This window comes from Miniopterus natalensis, chromosome 2 (assembly GCF_054644295.1).
Source record: "Miniopterus natalensis isolate mMinNat1 chromosome 2, mMinNat1.hap1, whole genome shotgun sequence".
Classification (NCBI taxonomy): Eukaryota; Metazoa; Chordata; class Mammalia; order Chiroptera; family Miniopteridae; genus Miniopterus; species Miniopterus natalensis.
This window is the reverse complement of record NC_142082.1, coordinates 20,203,937-20,221,190: the sequence shown is the minus strand read 5'-3', so window position 1 is coordinate 20,221,190 and position 17,254 is coordinate 20,203,937. Positions and strand designations below refer to the sequence as shown.

At 40.8% G+C, this 17,254-nt stretch overlaps 2 protein-coding genes across 2 annotated transcripts in view; one reads left to right on the top strand and one right to left on the bottom strand.

Annotated features, from left to right (window-relative positions):
- BAG4 (BAG cochaperone 4) overlaps window positions 1–4,492 on the bottom strand; it is a 31,073-nt gene extending 26,581 nt beyond the window's left edge. The window contains exon 1 of the mRNA XM_016210521.2: window positions 4,186–4,492. Coding sequence (XP_016066007.1) covers window positions 4,186–4,455 — 270 coding nt within the window. The 5' untranslated portion in view covers window positions 4,456–4,492. The remainder of the gene's footprint in view (window positions 1–4,185) is intronic.
- A 356-nt stretch (window positions 4,493–4,848) lies between these two features.
- On the top strand, window positions 4,849–14,852 carry LSM1 (LSM1 homolog, mRNA degradation associated). The gene is made up of 4 exons (XM_016210540.2): window positions 4,849–5,038; window positions 9,014–9,082; window positions 10,395–10,510; window positions 14,346–14,852. Exons 1-4 carry the CDS (start codon window positions 4,993–4,995, stop codon window positions 14,514–14,516), a joined length of 402 nt encoding a protein of 133 aa, XP_016066026.1. The 5' UTR covers window positions 4,849–4,992; the 3' UTR covers window positions 14,517–14,852.
- Window positions 14,853–17,254: the final 2,402 nt, after the last annotated feature.

Below are 17,254 nucleotides of genomic sequence, written 5' to 3'. Positions count from 1 at the left end.
TTTCCCCCCAATCTATTAGGTTACTCTCCTCTGCCTCTGAACACACTTGAACCACCTAATCCTAAAAATTCTTCCCTCAGTCCTACCTCCCAGTCAAGTAACCACTTTCTCATTTACTAACAAACTTCTGAAGTATAGTCTACACTATTTTCTCATCCAAACCCCCCATTCATTACTTTAATACTATTTTAAACTCCCACCACGAAAATCAACAGTATCTTTTTATTGCCAAATCCAACAGTTTCTTTTCAATTCTCACATCACTTACCTACAAAATAATTGTGTTCTTGCTTGGTTTGTATTGCATGACTTTCCTGATTTTCCTACTACCTTTCTAAGGATTCTCTCTCATTGTCTTCTTTTGGATCCTCTTTTGCTGTCACCTACTCTAGATTCTCAAAGATCTCTCCTGGCAATATTACTCAGTTTGGTAATTCAATTATGCTTATATTTGATGACTCTCTCAAATCACTATCTCCAGCCCCCATTCTCCCTCCTAAGCTCCACGTCTACTGTTTTGTTCCCACAGACAACAAACACTGGATGCCACAAAGACACTAAAATTAGACATCAAAAAAACAAAACGAGAAAAGAAAATCACAAACTTCTCTTTAATCAACTGCATACATCGCATCCAGAGCTTGGCACATGGTTAACCACCGTTACTAACTGGCTTCCAGCAGAAATGAAATAAAGGCAGCACATAAACCCTCACCAAGCCTTTGTATTTCATATTTTTTTAAGCTCCTCTATTAACCAATCACTACTTCTTCAGGTACAAAAGTAAGCCATATCTTCCCATAAAAACCTGTTCCTCTTCCTTTTTACTCCTACGAAACCTTTATTCCTATGAAACACTAAAACCTCAGAATCACCTTCTGTTTCTCCTGCATCTCTCACTTCCAATTGATATACACCTTGAAAAATGTCTTTCAAACCTATGTTTTGAAATGCATCCAAAAAATAAGATAGATGTGATAAAGCAAAAATAATAAATGCTATTTACAGAATCTAGGTGGTGGATATATGGGCATTCACTGTATAATTCTTTCAACTGTTCTGTATATTTTTAAGAGTTTACAATAAAATTTTGAAAAACAACCTGATCAATTCAGACGCTGTTTAAGCACATGCCCTGTTCTCTCTGCTGAACTGCCCTGGGAGCCTAACTGAGCCATGTCCCCACTCCTTGCCACTTCAATCCTCCTCCCAGGTGGCTCCCCAGGGGTCCCTGCCTCCTGGTATTCACATCCTCGTGGACCTGCCTCCCACACTGTACCAGGAGTGGTCTCTATGACCAATACAACTGTGTATCACTTCAGAGATTAGGTTACAATCTCATCTGCACTTTCCAGATTCCATTTCGGCACACGCTCTCTCCGTGACTTGTTCTGGGAGAACATGTAAACCATCTAGGGATCTTGGTAAAATGCACATTCTGACTCAGTGGGTCTGGAGCAGGGCCTGGGATACAGCATTTCCAACAAGCTCCTAGGTGATACAGATACTGCTAGTTCAGAGAGCAAACAGTGCTGTGAGTATAGCTAACAAACTAAGAAAAAAGAGAAATCAGGGAGAGGTAGATTTCTATTTTTTTCCTGCCATATTTAAATATGTAAAGATAGGGTCAGGTCTTTGTAGTAGTTCAATGCAACATTATCTCACTATATTCAGTTCTACAGAGCAGTGCTTCTCAAACATGAATGTGCAGATGAATCACTTGGGTATCTTATTAAACTGCAGCACTAAGCCTAGAGCAGGAGATTCTGCATTTCCAAAAACCTCCAAGCAACACTGAAGCCTCTGGTCCAAGGACCACACTTTTTGAGTAGTAAGGTTTTAAAAGGCCCCTATACCTTTTTGTTTGTTTAATGTATTTGATTACAGATAAATGTGAAACTTCTATGTCAAAACCACAATAAAGTTAAAAGATGAATAAGTAATTTGGAAAGAAACATTTGCAACATTCATGGCAACATGTATATCTTTTGTATTAATTTTCTATTGTTGCAGAAATTACAGCAATACTTTTCAAGTTTCAGAAACATCAATCAGAAAGATAAACTTGAAATGGTTTACAAATGCCCATTTCTCATTCCAGCTTTACCTCCAACTACCCCAGCACCTTTGCCCACCCTATGCACAAGCCTATGCTCCAACCATACCTTACAACTGCCTACACAGTACTAAAATCTTAACTTTTCTAACCTTACTCTGAAAACATACTTTTGTTTTTGTTTTTTGTTTAAATTTTTTTAATTGACAAATACTTATTGAGCATCTAACATACTTATGTTTTGATAATACAGCAAGTCCAAGTAGAAGTCATCAGTTTAACGGTCCTCTCCTCTTTCCCTTCAATTGATCTTCCATCTAATTTGCCTATTTATAGGCCAAGCATTTCATCACTCTACCGTGGGATTCAAGTCCCACAGGCTACTTATTCCAGATTAAGATAGAGAAAATATAGACGCTTCTTCACAATTAACCTCTCACTACACGTTTTTTCTCACACAATTTTAAAAAGATATAACTAGCCCGGCCAGGCATGGCTCAGCGGTTGAGCATCCACCTAGGATCCAGGAGATCGAGGTTGGATTCCGGGTCAGGGCACATGCCCGGGTTTTGGGCTCGATCCCCAGCAGGGGGCGTGCAGGAGGCAGCGGATCAATGACTCTCTCATCACTGATGTTTCTCTCTTTCCCAATCCCTTCCCCTCTCTGAAATCAATAAAGATTTTTTGAAAAAGATACATCAAAAAAAAGATATAACTAACATACCATAAAAGCCACCCTTTTAAAGTGTATAATTTAATGGTTTTTAGTATAGTCAAAGTTGCGCAATCATCATCACTATCTAGTTCCAGAATATTTTCACCACTCCCCCGCCCAAAAAAACCCATACCCTTTATCACCCCCAATATCCCCAGTTCCCCAGCCCCTGGCAACCACTAATCCTTCTATCTTTATAGATTTGCCTATTCTAGACATTTCACATAAGTGAAATATGTGGTCTTTCTGACTAGCATAATGTTTTCCAGGTTCACCCATGTTGCAGAATGTATGCATCAGTACTTCCTTCCTTTCTATGGCTAAATAATTCCACTGTATGAATATACCATGTTTCATGTATTCATCAGTTGATGGACATTTGGATTACTTCCACTTTTTTGGCTGTTACGAAGAATGCTGCTACGAGTATGCGTGTGGAAGTTTTCAGGAGGACGTGTTTTCAGTTCTCTTGGGTATATACACCTAAGAGCAGACTTGCTGAGTAATGTGCTAACTCTACGCTTAACAACTGAGCAACTGCCGGACTATTTTCCAAAGCCCTGAACCATTTTACATCCCCACCAGCAATGCATGGGAATTTAACTATTACACTGTCAAACAATGAGGCTGCCACAATTCCTGAAGCAAAGGAGGGATGTGCCCCCCGCCGCCTCCGGGGCGTCCTCTAGGAAGAGCACTGCATCAACAAAGAGGAGTGCTGCAGATTTCTGGCAGGCATGCAAGAAATCAGATGTTATTGGGCCGAGTATACTGAGCAAGGGAGCTGACCGCTCAGATCCAACGGTCCTTTACTCGTAAAACAGAGACGCCGTGTGTAGTAACATTGATGCTGCAGTCGCCGTGAAGATGAAATAAAACCACCCACACAAAAGTGCTTTCCAACACTGATTACTCGTGATTCAACCCTGGGCAGAGCGTTAGGGGCAAAGGGCTAAATGCCCAGGTCCCTCCCCGCGCCCTTCCTCCGCGTTCCTGCCCGCGCGGGAGGGGCCCCCGGGCGACGCGGGGCCGCAGCCGCCCCCTCCCGCGGGAGGCCGGCCCCACGAGCCACGCAGGATAAATTGTTAGAGCTCGGAAAACGGCCGGGTCACTTCAGCCTAACCTCGTTCCCAGGCGAGAGACCCCGCGTCCTCTACTTAGCAAGTCAGTGCCGGATCTTTTCCCCCTTTTAATGGTTATACACGTTGACTGTGGTCGAAGCAGAAAAGGAGGGGCAAAGAGGACCGGAGCAGAGCGCCCCGCCCGCGATCCCAGCCTCCGATCTCCACACCCTCCCAAAAGGTAAACAAATATGAAACCCGATCCATTACCAACTCCGGAGGTTTGTCAATCTCAATCGTCCTCACCTCCTCCTGCCGCCCCCCACCCCCGGGACAGATGGCACAAAGCGAACCTGGTGGCTTCCTCCAGCTCGACCCGGCTCCGTCCAGGTGCCTCCAGAGGGATAGTAGCCATCGCCTCCTCCGCCTTCTCCCGGCCAGGTGGTCTCAGCCGGGCCGCCCCCGCGCACCCGCCAGGAAATGGGAGGCTGAGGAGGTTCCGGGCGGGGAGGATATAAGGGTGGAGGTGGCTGCACAGGCACATCTCCACCCCCAGGCCCGTAGTAGCGGCCATAAGACTGACCGTCACTGGGGCCGTAGCCCGAGCGCCTTAGGGCCGACATAGGCTCTACTGCCCCTAAGAGCTTCCCGCCCCCCACAGCCGGCCCAATGCGCAGGCGCCAGCCAGCAAGAGGGAGTGGACAACAGTGAAGGGGGTCGGCCGACAACAGCCAATCCCGGGCCAAGCTCCGCCCCTTCGGCTGCAGAGTCGGAAGGGATGAGGAACCGATGTCCCTGACTTGGTCGACGGATCAGGAAAATGAGGGGCAGCACCGTATTCCTTGAAAAGAATTCATTTTCCCATCACCTATGCATCTAGATTCCTCTTCCCCTCTCTTCGCGGTTGGGGAAAGGGTATTCCAGGACCTCAAGATGGCCCCGCCTCTTCCTGAAGACAGGCACGTGATACCGGAAGTGGGTGGGGATAATATGGAGGAGTTTCCGGCGTGCCCCGGCCGCTGAAAGCCGGGGCAGAAGTGCTGGTCCGGGTCTGGGCTCGCGTCCCGGTGCCGCCGAGGCGGCGACTACGGTAGGAGGAAGGAGGTGTTGGACGCGCTGGTCGTTCGCCGCTGTACATTGCACCCTTATCTCAGCTCAAAATGAACTATATGCCCGGCACCGCCAGCCTCATCGAGGACATCGACAGTGAGTTGCTCATCTCCTTTGGGTGAAGTCCGGGGTGAGACCCTTCCTCCCGAACGGGTGCCTCTTTCGAGGGACCTCGTAGAATGAGTGTGGGGCTTGGGCGGTGTGTTCTTGGCACAGTTCTGGGTGTTTGGCGTTGACATCCTCCACGGGATGGAGGAGCCACGGGGACGCTCCGTATGTCCAGCTCCTGCCTACCTGTTACGTCTGTCCTGCCCCTGGCAGCCTCCACCAGTTCACCGGCTGGTCGGCCACAGGCTGTAAAATTCATTACTGCTTCCGAGGGACGTGGCTGCTGAGGCCCAAACGCGAAATTTGCCCCTCGGCCCGGTCAACTATCTTCCTCTGCGTTATTTCGGTGTACCACTGGTGGATTCATCAAGAAATGAAAATATTAAGACAACAGCATTCGGACTTAATTGCCAGTAAACATAGGCTTGGACTTAATTGTCAGTAAACAGGCCTTATGCATAAACTCTGTAGCCATTTGCAATATTATTTTACCGTGAAGGTCTTCAGCACTTTCAGGTTATGGTAGACTTTTGCCAGAAAAGGTGTTGATTGACTTTTCTGGAAAAGCTGAATCCCTTGAAACTTTCTTTTTTTTTCCTATTAGACAGTTTTCTTTTGTTTTTACTAACAAGATCTCCCTTATTCCTCGTCATTGTCCTGAAGAGGAGCTCAGTTCTGTACAAAAGAGGACCCACTTACAGTTGTCCTTTCTTTCCTTTTGCTAAACTCTCATCTGTAAATTATTTCTCAAGCATCATTTTTGTAATCGTTTTAATCGTGTGATCTGTCTCATTAACTTGCAATTGCTGCAAAATGGTTACACACAGTTTCCAACAAGTTTCAAGTCTCATTAGTGTAGATGCAAATTAAAGAGTGAGTGTATAATTAAACTTCTTTTTATCGTCTGAAAACATTTTTAAAATCTAAATTAGTGATTTTGCTAATGAAGGGAAATATAGTGTAAATTGGACCAAACTCATACAAATAACCACTGTATAAGCCTATCTGTAATGTAATGAAAACTTAAGTTTTAGTTGTCTAAGGATGCCCTTTTGCCCTCAGCTCTCATTATATATGTGAATTATTTGAGTCCCTAATACATTCTGTTGTTTTATTATAAACAATTTTTGGCCCTCTCTGGTGTGGCTCAGTTGGTTGGGCCTTGTCAGATGCACGGAAAGGTTGCCAGTTCCATTCCCAGTTAGAGCACATGCCCAGGTTTCGGGCTCAATCCCTGTTAGGAGGCGTGCAGGAGGCAATCAGTGGATGTTTCGCTCTCACGTCAGTGTTTCTCTCTTCCTCTCTAAAAATCAATAAAAAATCTTTTTTAAAATAATTTTTGTTCTCAAGTCTTCTAACCTCTTTTTATAGATTCCAAGCCTCCTCCTTTACTGAGAAGTTCAAAACCATTTCATATGCATCCTTCACTTTCCTCCTCTCCTTAGTCTTTCTAGTATTTTCACCCATCCTCTCATTCATGCAGGAAGTATTACTCCCTTTCAGTTTGTATCTAATACTCTTTCCTCCCACTGCTTCCTTCCTTCATTAATATCCTTTTTCTCTCATACCTTCTATCGTTCTCCCTCTGGTTCTTTCCCCTCATGTATGTTCTTTTCTGTCCATTGCAATTTTTTTTTTCAGTTGTGTCTCCCCATCAAACTTCCATCTATTTTTTCTATCTTTACCCCCAAACCTCTTGAGTCATCTCCATTTTGACTCTTTCTGACCACCTGCAATAAACCACCTCTGTTACCCCTGCAATTTGATTTTTGTTATCAGCACCCTGCTGCAGCTCCATTCTTAAAAGGCATCAGTCTAATCACTCTTCTGAGTCCCACCCCCTCCTCTGCAGGATTGTGATACTATTACATTGTGCTACTGGATTCTTAATCTGTGCTCTTGATTTCTCTAACACTGGCACTTGCTGATTTTCTTACCTCTCCAACTCTTAGTTTCCTAAAATAGATTGTCTCTTAGGTTCCATCTTTGGCCTGCTTCTCTCTTAAATTCTAGATCTCCTGGACTTTAAAAATTATATCACCACTTTGTGGCCTTATCCAAAATTGCTCTAATTCAGACCTCTTTGGCATTCAAGTCTTACATTTCCAGCTGTCTTTTGACATTTCTGTATAAGTGTCCTGATAGCACTTCAGAATTATAAACAGCTAATAACCTTTTACTTCTAACTTTTGGTAAGTGGTCCTCCCTGACATGATTCAAAATTCCTACTTGTTCTCTAACTCATCTCTTCAGCACCCCACTCTCTCACACATACCTACATACACAGACTCAGTTAGTTGACAAATCCTTTTACTTAAACTGCACAGTGTTAGTCCTCTCATCGTCTCCCTTCTCACCTCTACCTTGGTTCAGGTCTCTATGTCTCAGACTCTGGGAATAGCCTCAGCCTGCTCCCAGTTCTTTTCTGACTTCATTTGCTGTTATTTCCCTTCACACCCTCAACTTTTCACCAACCATATGGTTACATAGCCCTTTTTTCCTCCTGCCTAATTACAAATTTCCCTCCCCCTCCCTGTCACTATTCCCATAACCAAAAATTGTACCTTTCAAGGACCAACTAAGATACACACTCCAGCTAGAGTTTCTCTCAGTCTCATGTAATTAAGATGTACTTTCTTGTGGTACTCAATTATAGCCCAGTTATAAATTATAAATTCAAGGAAGAAAATTGTAAATTCCTTCTGGGAAGAAGCACTGTCTTTTCCTCTGTTCTGCATCTAGAAGGTACTTTATGTGTGGCATTAAATAAGCGAGTGGATGAACTGTTCTAGCTATTCTAATGACTGGCTTATTGTCATTCTTCAGAGTCAGCTCAAAGACACCCCTTCAGAGAGGTTTTCCCTGGCCACCCTCTCTAGCCACTCTTCTGTAGCTACTTCCCTCTTTTCATTATACTCCTTGTTATCCTACTTATTGCCCCATTGTATTAATCACAGTGGGTTATTTTGTTTGCCTTCCTCCACCAGGAATATAATTTCATAAGGTTGGTGACTTTCTGAGTCTTATTCTCTATATGAGGCCTCAGAAGAGCACATAGCGCTCAATAAATATTGAATTTTTGCTCTAGTTTATTATCAGCATCCTCCTTTTACATGTCTGGGGCATCGTTTTTATTTAAAACTCCCCTTGCCAGGCCGGGTGTGGCTCAGCGGTTGAGCGTCGATCTAGGATCCAGGCGATCGGGGTTCGATTCCTGGTCAGGGCACATGCCCTGGTTGCGGGCTCGATCAATGACTCCCTCTCCTTTCCTCTCTCTGAAATCAATAAAGATTTTTTTTTTTAAATAAAAATAAAACTTCCCTTGATTCCAAAGTGTAAAATAGAAGCTCTTCTCTAAGTTCAGGGAGGGAAACAATTCTACAATTAAGATCATAAAGATCATCCAGACTAAATTTCTCAATTTTCAGATATAGAAACTGACATGACATTGGGTGGGGATTTAGAGCCAGTCAGGCTTCCTGGCTACTCGCCGGGTCCCTTTTCCACTCTGCCCCACTACTATGATTCTTCTAATCCAACAATTTTCAACATTTTTCATCTCGTGGCACACATAAACTAACATTCTGTGGCACACCAAAAAATATATTTTTTGCCATACTGACAAAAAAAGGTATAATTTTGATTCATACTGGACAGCTATTGTTGTGTTGGCTGTTGTCATATTTTATTCAATGATCTAAGGGAAAAGAGGTCAGTGCCCCTGACTAAATAGTGAGATATTGCATATTTTAAAAATTCTTGCAGCACACCGGTTGAAAATTGCTGTTTTAATCTAAACCCTGGACTACCTTGGTCCTCCAATTTCCCAGGGAGCGCCACCTTAAATACATTGGAAGAGGAGTGGTAGAGCTTAAACTGTCAACTTTATTTTTGTTGTTACCCTGTAAACTCACTGCAGCTAACAGTTTTCATTTTTTAAAGATCTTTTTTTTGTGTCCACAGAAAAGCACTTGGTCCTGCTTCGAGATGGAAGGACACTTATAGGCTTTTTGAGAAGCATTGATCAATTTGGTATGTATTAGTTATAGACTTCTCTTACACTCTGGAGAATAAGAGCTGCCCATTGTACTTTTGGTATTTCATATTGTAATGTATTTATGTGCAATTTTTTTATGTGTCTGGCATAATGGAATACTGTTTTGAATCATTACATCATTGTTTCCTAAATTATGACTAGATATTTCAAAAGCTTGTATTTTCAAGCTTGTATTTCTAAAACTGGTTTTCACTAGAACAAATGATTACAGTATTTTGGACTATTTATTTTCCCCATTAGAGGGAGCCAAAAGATAGAAATAAATTCAGTCCACTGAAAAAGCTGCTCATTTGTACATTGGCTCGGGTGTGACTGCTCTTCAAAGCAGTTCCTGCACTGAAGGTAATCCCTCCCTGTCCAATGAAAATTGGATAGAAGGCATTTTCTGAAGGTTGTTAGGGACCCCAACATTAAGCTCAAGATTTTACACTTATGGGTACATCAGACTCAAGAGGCTCAGCCTTTGTTTTGCATCCTGCATTTTTCTAAAGAGATCTATATTGGCTTCTGTTTCAAGAAACTTCTCAGTTCATTTCAACATTTGTTGGACATCTGCTAGGTCAGTGGATTTGGGCATAAGGGAAAAACAATGTGATTGAGTTATAGAAGATAAAGAATTTGGATATCTGCTTCTAATAAGACAAATGGAAAGAAGAAAAATAATTATTCTTAACATTGGAGTTCTAAGTCTTAAGTCAAATTCTTCAGACTACTTTGAGGGAAAAATAGTAAATATTGACTACTCTCAGATTACCAGTATGGTTATCTGACAGTGAAAAAATAGGTTTTTGCTGTGTCATAATTCATGGACGCTTGTATTGAGTTAAGTAAATCCTAAGTGCTGAAACAAAGTTAAATCTTTGGTAAATCATCACATGCACATACCCATACAACATAGAAAAACTGTTTCCTTCTAAAAAACCAGAGTTTTAATCTCTGCAGTTGTTTAGAGTCTTCCAAGTGCCCTACTCATTTGTATTTTCTTACAGCCATGTTGATATTAGCAATTAAATTGATAAATGAATTTAATTTTTTAAAACTTTTTCCCACCATCACTCATGTATCAGTGCAACATAATCCCATATACTCTCTCAGTTTGCTGTTGGTTAAAAGTCTCTTAAGTAGTGTGTCGTAACAAAATAGGAGATTGTTTGAAATTTTAGCTTTCCCCAAATTAGACAGTTTTGAAATCATGTTTAGCTAAATCTATTCTACTCAAACTGAGTTATAGGCCTTTACCCAATAATTTGAACTAAATATCTTTGTTTCTTCCCTGTACACTTATAGCTAATTTAGTGCTACATCAGACTGTGGAGCGTATTCATGTGGGCAAAAAATACGGTGATATTCCTCGAGGGATTTTTGTGGTCAGAGGAGAAAATGTGGTCCTACTAGGAGAAATAGTAAGTGAAAACTGTTAAGCTGCTATGGGTTTTTATAATTATGCTAGTTAGGGTTTTTTGTTTTGTTTTGTTTTGTTTTTTGTCTTTTGAAGAAGGGAAAAATGTGTTTTCCATATTTCACCCAGCTTCTCACAGGAAACTACCAGATTAGTTTAGGAAAGCCATAGTTGTAAAAGGAAAGTTACAGAGAATAATTAACTTTGTTTCAATGCCTCTTGACATTGTAAAGATTGACCCCATTAGCAGCAAAATACTGATTTTACCTGATATCTTAAAAAATACCATCCTATAAATGTTCATTAATAAATTATTTCTGCTATTTCTAATAGCAGAAAATTGAAAAACTTGAAAAGAATAATTCGATAAAGTAAGATATATATACATTGTATATTTTGCAGTCATTTAAACAGTTGGTTACAAGTAGTTTTCATAATTAGCTGTGTTTGGGGAAAGAGTATATATATGCAATATGATACCCATGTTTTTAAGGGGGGGGAGGGAGAATAGATGTAGAAGTCTTTCTGTCAACTGACCTGATAATGGAGCTCAGTCAGCTTCACTTGATTCCTTAGCTTAAAACCAGTGAGGAAGAAGACTAGCTGGCAGGTGTGAAGTTAAATCTTTTAAAGTGCTGTTACTATAGGGGTGTGTGTGTATATACATGTATACACATGTCTGTGCATAAATACATACAAAACTATTTTTTATACAGGGTGGGGCAAAAGTAGGTTTATAGTTGTTTGTATGGAAAATAATACAATAATTAATAAATAATAATACAAGAATAAACTGTTTTGCATACTCACAGCTGTAAACCTACTTTTGCCCAACCGTGTATATAAAACTTAGAAGTACTCAACATTTTAAAAAAATAAACATGGTTTCATGTTTTACATGAAACATTACTTAAAAGTAGCTTATTTAGTACCTTCAACTTGATCCTACTGCTTCTGATTATTGGGTTTGCCAGGAAAATAAAATAAAACTTTGACGTTCGCTTGATTTTATGTTTTCCTATTTTGTTTTTAAAGTTTTCAGTAAAGTTTCCCAATACCTAGCCACTTCTTAAATCAGGTTTACAAAAGTGTTTTGAGTGGAGTGATTTGGTTCATAGCTATTTTTTAACAATAAGCCATTTGAGAAAATAAGATAATTCTGCCAGGGTCAGGTTGGTTCAGAGACCTTGTGTGAAATAGTTAGCTAGAAATGACTAATCATTACTGCCCAAGTGCTGCTATGAAATATATGAAGTGCCTTTTTCTAATTTTTAAAATATTTTTAGTGTTTGATATTTTTGGTTCAGTGTATCATTTCTTGCATGTTTATGCAGCAGAAAGTGCCATTTCCTTGTATTATGTAAAGGTTGAAATAAAGCACTATACCACCTGGAGGTGTGAGGGAGGGGTAGTAAATGACTATGAAGTAGTCCGCCAGTATATTAAGAGGGGCTAATCCCTCTGGACACTAGGATTATGGGTGATTATTTTTTTCCTTTTTTATACTTTTCTGAATTTAATTTTAAAGAGGAAACGTATTACTTTGCTGTCAGGAGTAAAGAGTTAAGTTAAAATATTTACACATACTCTGCTTCAGTTTTATAGTAGTGAACATCACAGAAATGCTTTCTATGCCAGTTACATTAACACAAATTATCCTTATGTAGATGTATATGTATGTTAGGAGAAGTGGTTTGTTCTCGAAGATTCATTGTTTCCTGATAGCACAATTGTGGAGAAAAGTACTCTTCTTATATATTATGGTTTGGATGCTGCAGAATTTTTACAGTGGTACTACTAAAGAAATAATAGGAATGCTTACATAGTTATATGAATCAGTAGTCAGTTTGAAGAAATTAAGTACCGACCCTAGGAAAACCATCTAGATTCTGTAAACATTTCATTGCTTAAGAAGTCCCTGGATTCTGCCTCAAGGATGGTGATGTACAAAGACTTAAGTAACAAGACAGATTGTTGGGAAACAGCAGCATCGTAACCACATGGGTAGCTCAATGAGTAACCTACTCCGAAGTCCAAGAGGCAGTACGCTAAGCTAAGAACACGATCTTCCCTTCAGCTGCTACCCATGGGTTATGAGGGCAGGTTACACTTGATAACATATATTTTCCTGTGCAGTTAACATTTGACCCAGGGCAGGGTTTGCTTTTGTAATTTGTGTAGCTTTCATCTAACCTCTCTGGTGAGTTCTCCCTCTGGTATGTCATAGCCTGGGGGCTCTGAGGCCTTGGCAGCATCAGAAGATTAGTATCCAGTGATAGCTGGAACATCTGGAGAGTTTGTGTATGTGTAATGCCTTCCCAGAATTTTATCATTGGAAGTCAGAGAAGAGGGTAAGAAATGAGACCCAGTTACGAAGAGAGTAATACCTGTCTGTTCATTTTAAGGAGAATGAATTGAATCTGTGGATAATAGTGAGATGCTTTTATAGCAAGATTCTGCATTACAAGATTGGTTATCAAATGTTTATGTGTTTAAAAATAAAACTATTAAACATATGCCATATTAAGTGAAGAAAATTACAGTCAATATTTGCATTGTGGGGTTTTTTAAAAGTCAGTATATACATGGAAAAATTGGAAGAATATTCATCAAAATGTTATCCCTCCATACTGAAATTAAGGATTTCTTTTTTCTGCTTCTGTTTTTTAAATGTTATACAATGAGCATGTATTTTTTTTAAATAATGGAAAAAATTTTTTAGTAAGCAAAACAATTTTTTTTTTTAATCCTCACCCGAAGATGTTTTTCATTGATTTTTAGAGAGGAAGGGAGAGAGAGACAGACAGACAAACACATCGATATGAGAGAGAAACATCGATCAATTGCTTCCATACTTGCCCAACCCCGGATCAAATGTGAAACTTAGGTATGTTCCCTGATCAGGAATGGATACGGAATGATGCTCTTCAACTGAGCCACACCAGCCAGGGCAGTAAGCAGAATAGTTTTTAATTAAAATAAGAGAACTATATTGGGGCCGAACTGTTTCAGTGATCTAACAGGTCTGCTGAGATTTTCCTAGAAGACTTGTTGCCATAGACGGGAAAGGAGTCTTGTGTTACAATTTAAAGACTCCCAATTAATGCAACAGAGAGACAGTTTATTGCCTTTGGGGGCGGGGAGGTGCTTCTTTGAATCAGTGTTCTCTGCCTTCTTACTGAGCAACAACTCCCAGAAATTAAGCTGACTTTGATAATGTAAAAATACAAAATTTATCTAAAGCCCTGTTGGCCTCAGTAATTTCTCTCTTGGATTCTCTTGGGTTGGAGAGATAGCCCTAATTTTTTTTTTCTTTTTAAGAAAAGTAGTTTGAGGGGTTTTTTATTTTAATATATCTTTATTGATTTTAGAGAGAGGAAAGGAGAGGGGGGGATAGAAACAGCAATGATGAGAGAGTCATTGATAGGCTGCCTCCTGCACACCCCCTGCTGAGGACTGAGCCTGCAACCCGAGCATGTGCCTTAACCAGGAATTGAACTGCAATCTCCTAGATCTTAGGAAATGCTCAACCACTGAGCCACGCCAGCCAGGCAGGAAAAGTAGTTCTTAACTAATGTAGGACTTCAGACAACCTAAAGCTTTATTATACAAAATACACACTGTTACTCTTCCATATTACCACATTCATGTAAGTATTCTGTAGTAGGGTGGCCAGCCATTTCTTTGTAAAACTTATCTGTTCCTAGAAGGATATTTCAGCCATGCCACAATTATGAAAAATAACCAAGTCTGACATAGGAATCCATTTGCCTTAAGATGTATAGTGTTTTCTAGTTTTGGTCATCAGCTGAAGTTGCTTAAACCTGCTTGTTTTGTAGGACTTAGAAAAAGAGAGTGACACACCCCTGCAGCAAGTGTCCATTGAAGAAATCCTAGAAGAACAAAGGGTGGAACAACAGACCAAGCTGGAAGCCGAGAAGCTGAAAGTTCAGGCTCTCAAAGATCGAGGTCTCTCCATTCCTCGAGCAGACACTCTTGATGAGTATTAACTCTTTTGCTCAGGGACTGTTGCTCTTGGGGAGCAGGGGTTGTCACTGAGTGAAAGTGGCATTCTGGTCACCACACACATTTGACTAGAGACTGTAGAATTTTGAAAAGTCATTTTTCTTTTGAATTCTATGAACATGAATATGCAACATGAAGAAATCATGTGGCTTTTTTTTCCTTAAATAATGAAATCATCGTTTAAAGAAACAGCTGGATGGACTTCTTTCACATATCACTGTGGATCCAGCAACTACTTCTCTATGTTGCTCTTCTCACCCCAAATTACAGTTTACAGGGGACAGTCTTCATTTGCTTGTAAATAAAATATGAATCTCAAACTGTCATGTTATTTCCCAAGTTTGAGTTGCCTCCAATGAATAGACAAAATTTCTGGTCTCAAAGGTATAAACAGTACGCATACTGGAATTCCCCCCCCCCCCCCCCCCCCCCCCCCCGTCTCACTTCCAAGTTGCTGGTTACTTTCAAAGGAATATTTTCATACTAAATATCTTGTGGGTCCTCCCCTCTCCCCACTGATAAAAAAAAAAAACATTTCGGCCTTCAAGAAGGAGCTATCAGTATGTTTCACAGTTACTGGTTATAACAAAAGCCTCAGGTTTGAGGAACAACATCACTACTGAAGTTGCTGTTCCAGCTTCAACAGCTATTCAAAACTAGGTTCCCATAAGATCCAATATTTAACTAAGGTGGCTTTTTCTCTAAATCTTCTGTTAATTTAGTTTTGTTTTCTAGCCCTTTGGATTGAGTCTTGAGCCTCTTATGCTGTTATCAAAAAGGAACACAAATGAAATGGTATTTCAGTGACTGTTACATCTAGGTTATTCCTGGGTGACCACCTGGTGATGCCATTTTTCTGGTTTGATGTTGACTCCGTAGTAGGTGTGACAGGCTACTTGAAGAGAGTACTGTGTAGTTCAGTGGACAGTGTACTGGACTAGGAGTTTAGGAGACATAGGTTAGAATTTTTACTTCGTTCTTCCCCTGGCACCTTGGCTTGAGCAAGTCCTCAGATTCTCGGGGTTTTTTTGAAATAGAATTATTCCAGGTATTTCCTTTTCATAATCTGTTGAGCAAAGATGTCCTTTTCATAAGATTTTTGTGCAATTCTTATGTCTGAATTATCTTACAGCATTACATATACTTAACATTTCATGAGCTTGGGTGTTTTCAAAACTGCCCCAAATGCCTGTAAACCGTTTGACCCCTGAGCTATGTATTCATCATTGAGTTGGTTTTAAAGTAGATAATTTGTGAAGAAACATTTGTACCTAGTGATTATCAAGTATGTTTTGCCTCTAATCTTGCTGTTTTAACTACTTGAAGGGGGGGACATATCTACATAACATTCTTTGGGAGTCACTGGGATTACAGCATTTGTTTTTCTGAGCACCACTGCTTCAGAGTGTCTGATACCTGTAAGGAATTTGGACTCACTCTAGTTACCTTGTTTGTTCAACCTTCAACTTCAAACGTAATTAACGAGTTCTAGTTTATTCTTATGTTAAAGAAGGAAAAGGGACTGAATTTTGACAAGCCAAGAATTTCCCAATCGTAGCAAGATTTTGATTATTGCTTTTAGACCTTTGTCACGCAGGCAGCAGTGAAGAATTAGACCTAACAAGTGAAACTAGACTACCAGCTTCCTTCCTCCTAGTCTCCAGGATGCTCAGCAAAATGGCTTACCCTCAGCTCTGCCCAGCCCAGGATTTTTGCAGATACTAAAATCATGGATTTTTCCCTCTTCATACCTTTATTTAATTTTTAAACATCAATTGGTTGCCTCCCATACAATCCCCCACCAGGGTTTGTGCCCTGACCAGGAACCAAACCTGCCACCTTTTGGTGTACCGGAGGACACTCCAACCAACTGAGCCACACCAGCCAGGGCCTGTTTTATCTTTAATAGTTTCTTCCAATAGGGGTTCCCATGAGGCTTTAAAAGGAGACAAGGAAGATCTACCAAAGCCCCTTTCCTAGCCATCTTTATTGTGATATAGTTGAGTGCAGCAGCATATCTCGCACTCTTCCAGCTGGTCTCTCTGCCTTTCCTTGGCCTTTGATCTTATGTTGCGCGCCTCTAGCTAAGTTTAAACTGCACTATCTGCTCTCCTCCCCACGTCTGATAAACTCCCAACAGGCCCTGGATGCTTAACGACAGCTAGATACCTTTATACTGCCTATTGTGGAGGGTTCCTCTGGGAAGCCGTATGAACCCCACAGATATTACACAGAGGTGAGGAAGACTGGGAAATGGTCTCTTGCTCACGAATGTTGGCTGGCAGTCCCAGGCAGGGCAGTGCAGACAGCAGAGAACACATGCCAGCAGGCAGAGCGGATGCACCAGGCAACTACAGTGGGAGTTCCCAGCCTCTAGTCTCAGGTCCATCATGATGTTCATGGTGGCACTGCACAGCTCAAGAAAGGGGTCCCAGGAATTGTAGCTGGCAAGAAAATATTAGAGGAGAGGCAGTTAATGAACAGTTCCCCACCCTTTGGCTCCCCCCCAAAAAAGTTACACATACGTGTGTGTGTGTGTGTGTGTGTATATATATATATATATATATATATATATATATATATATATATATAAAATCTGTGGGGCATTTTTCACCTTTCAAAAGTCATACTATGAGCCTGGCCGGGCGTGGCTTAGCGGTTGAGCGTTGACCTAGGATCCAGGAGATCGGGGTTCGATTCCCTGTCAGGGCACATGCCCAGG

Coding starts and splice junctions, on each gene's coding strand:
- LSM1 (XM_016210540.2), top strand. CDS start 4,993: ATGAACTATATGCCCGGCACCGCCAGCCTCATCGAGGACATCGACA. Junction 5,039..9,013: donor CCTCATCGAGGACATCGACA/GTGAGTTGCTCA, acceptor TTGTGTCCACAG/AAAAGCACTTGGTCCTGCTT. Junction 10,511..14,345: donor TGGTCCTACTAGGAGAAATA/GTAAGTGAAAAC, acceptor CTTGTTTTGTAG/GACTTAGAAAAAGAGAGTGA.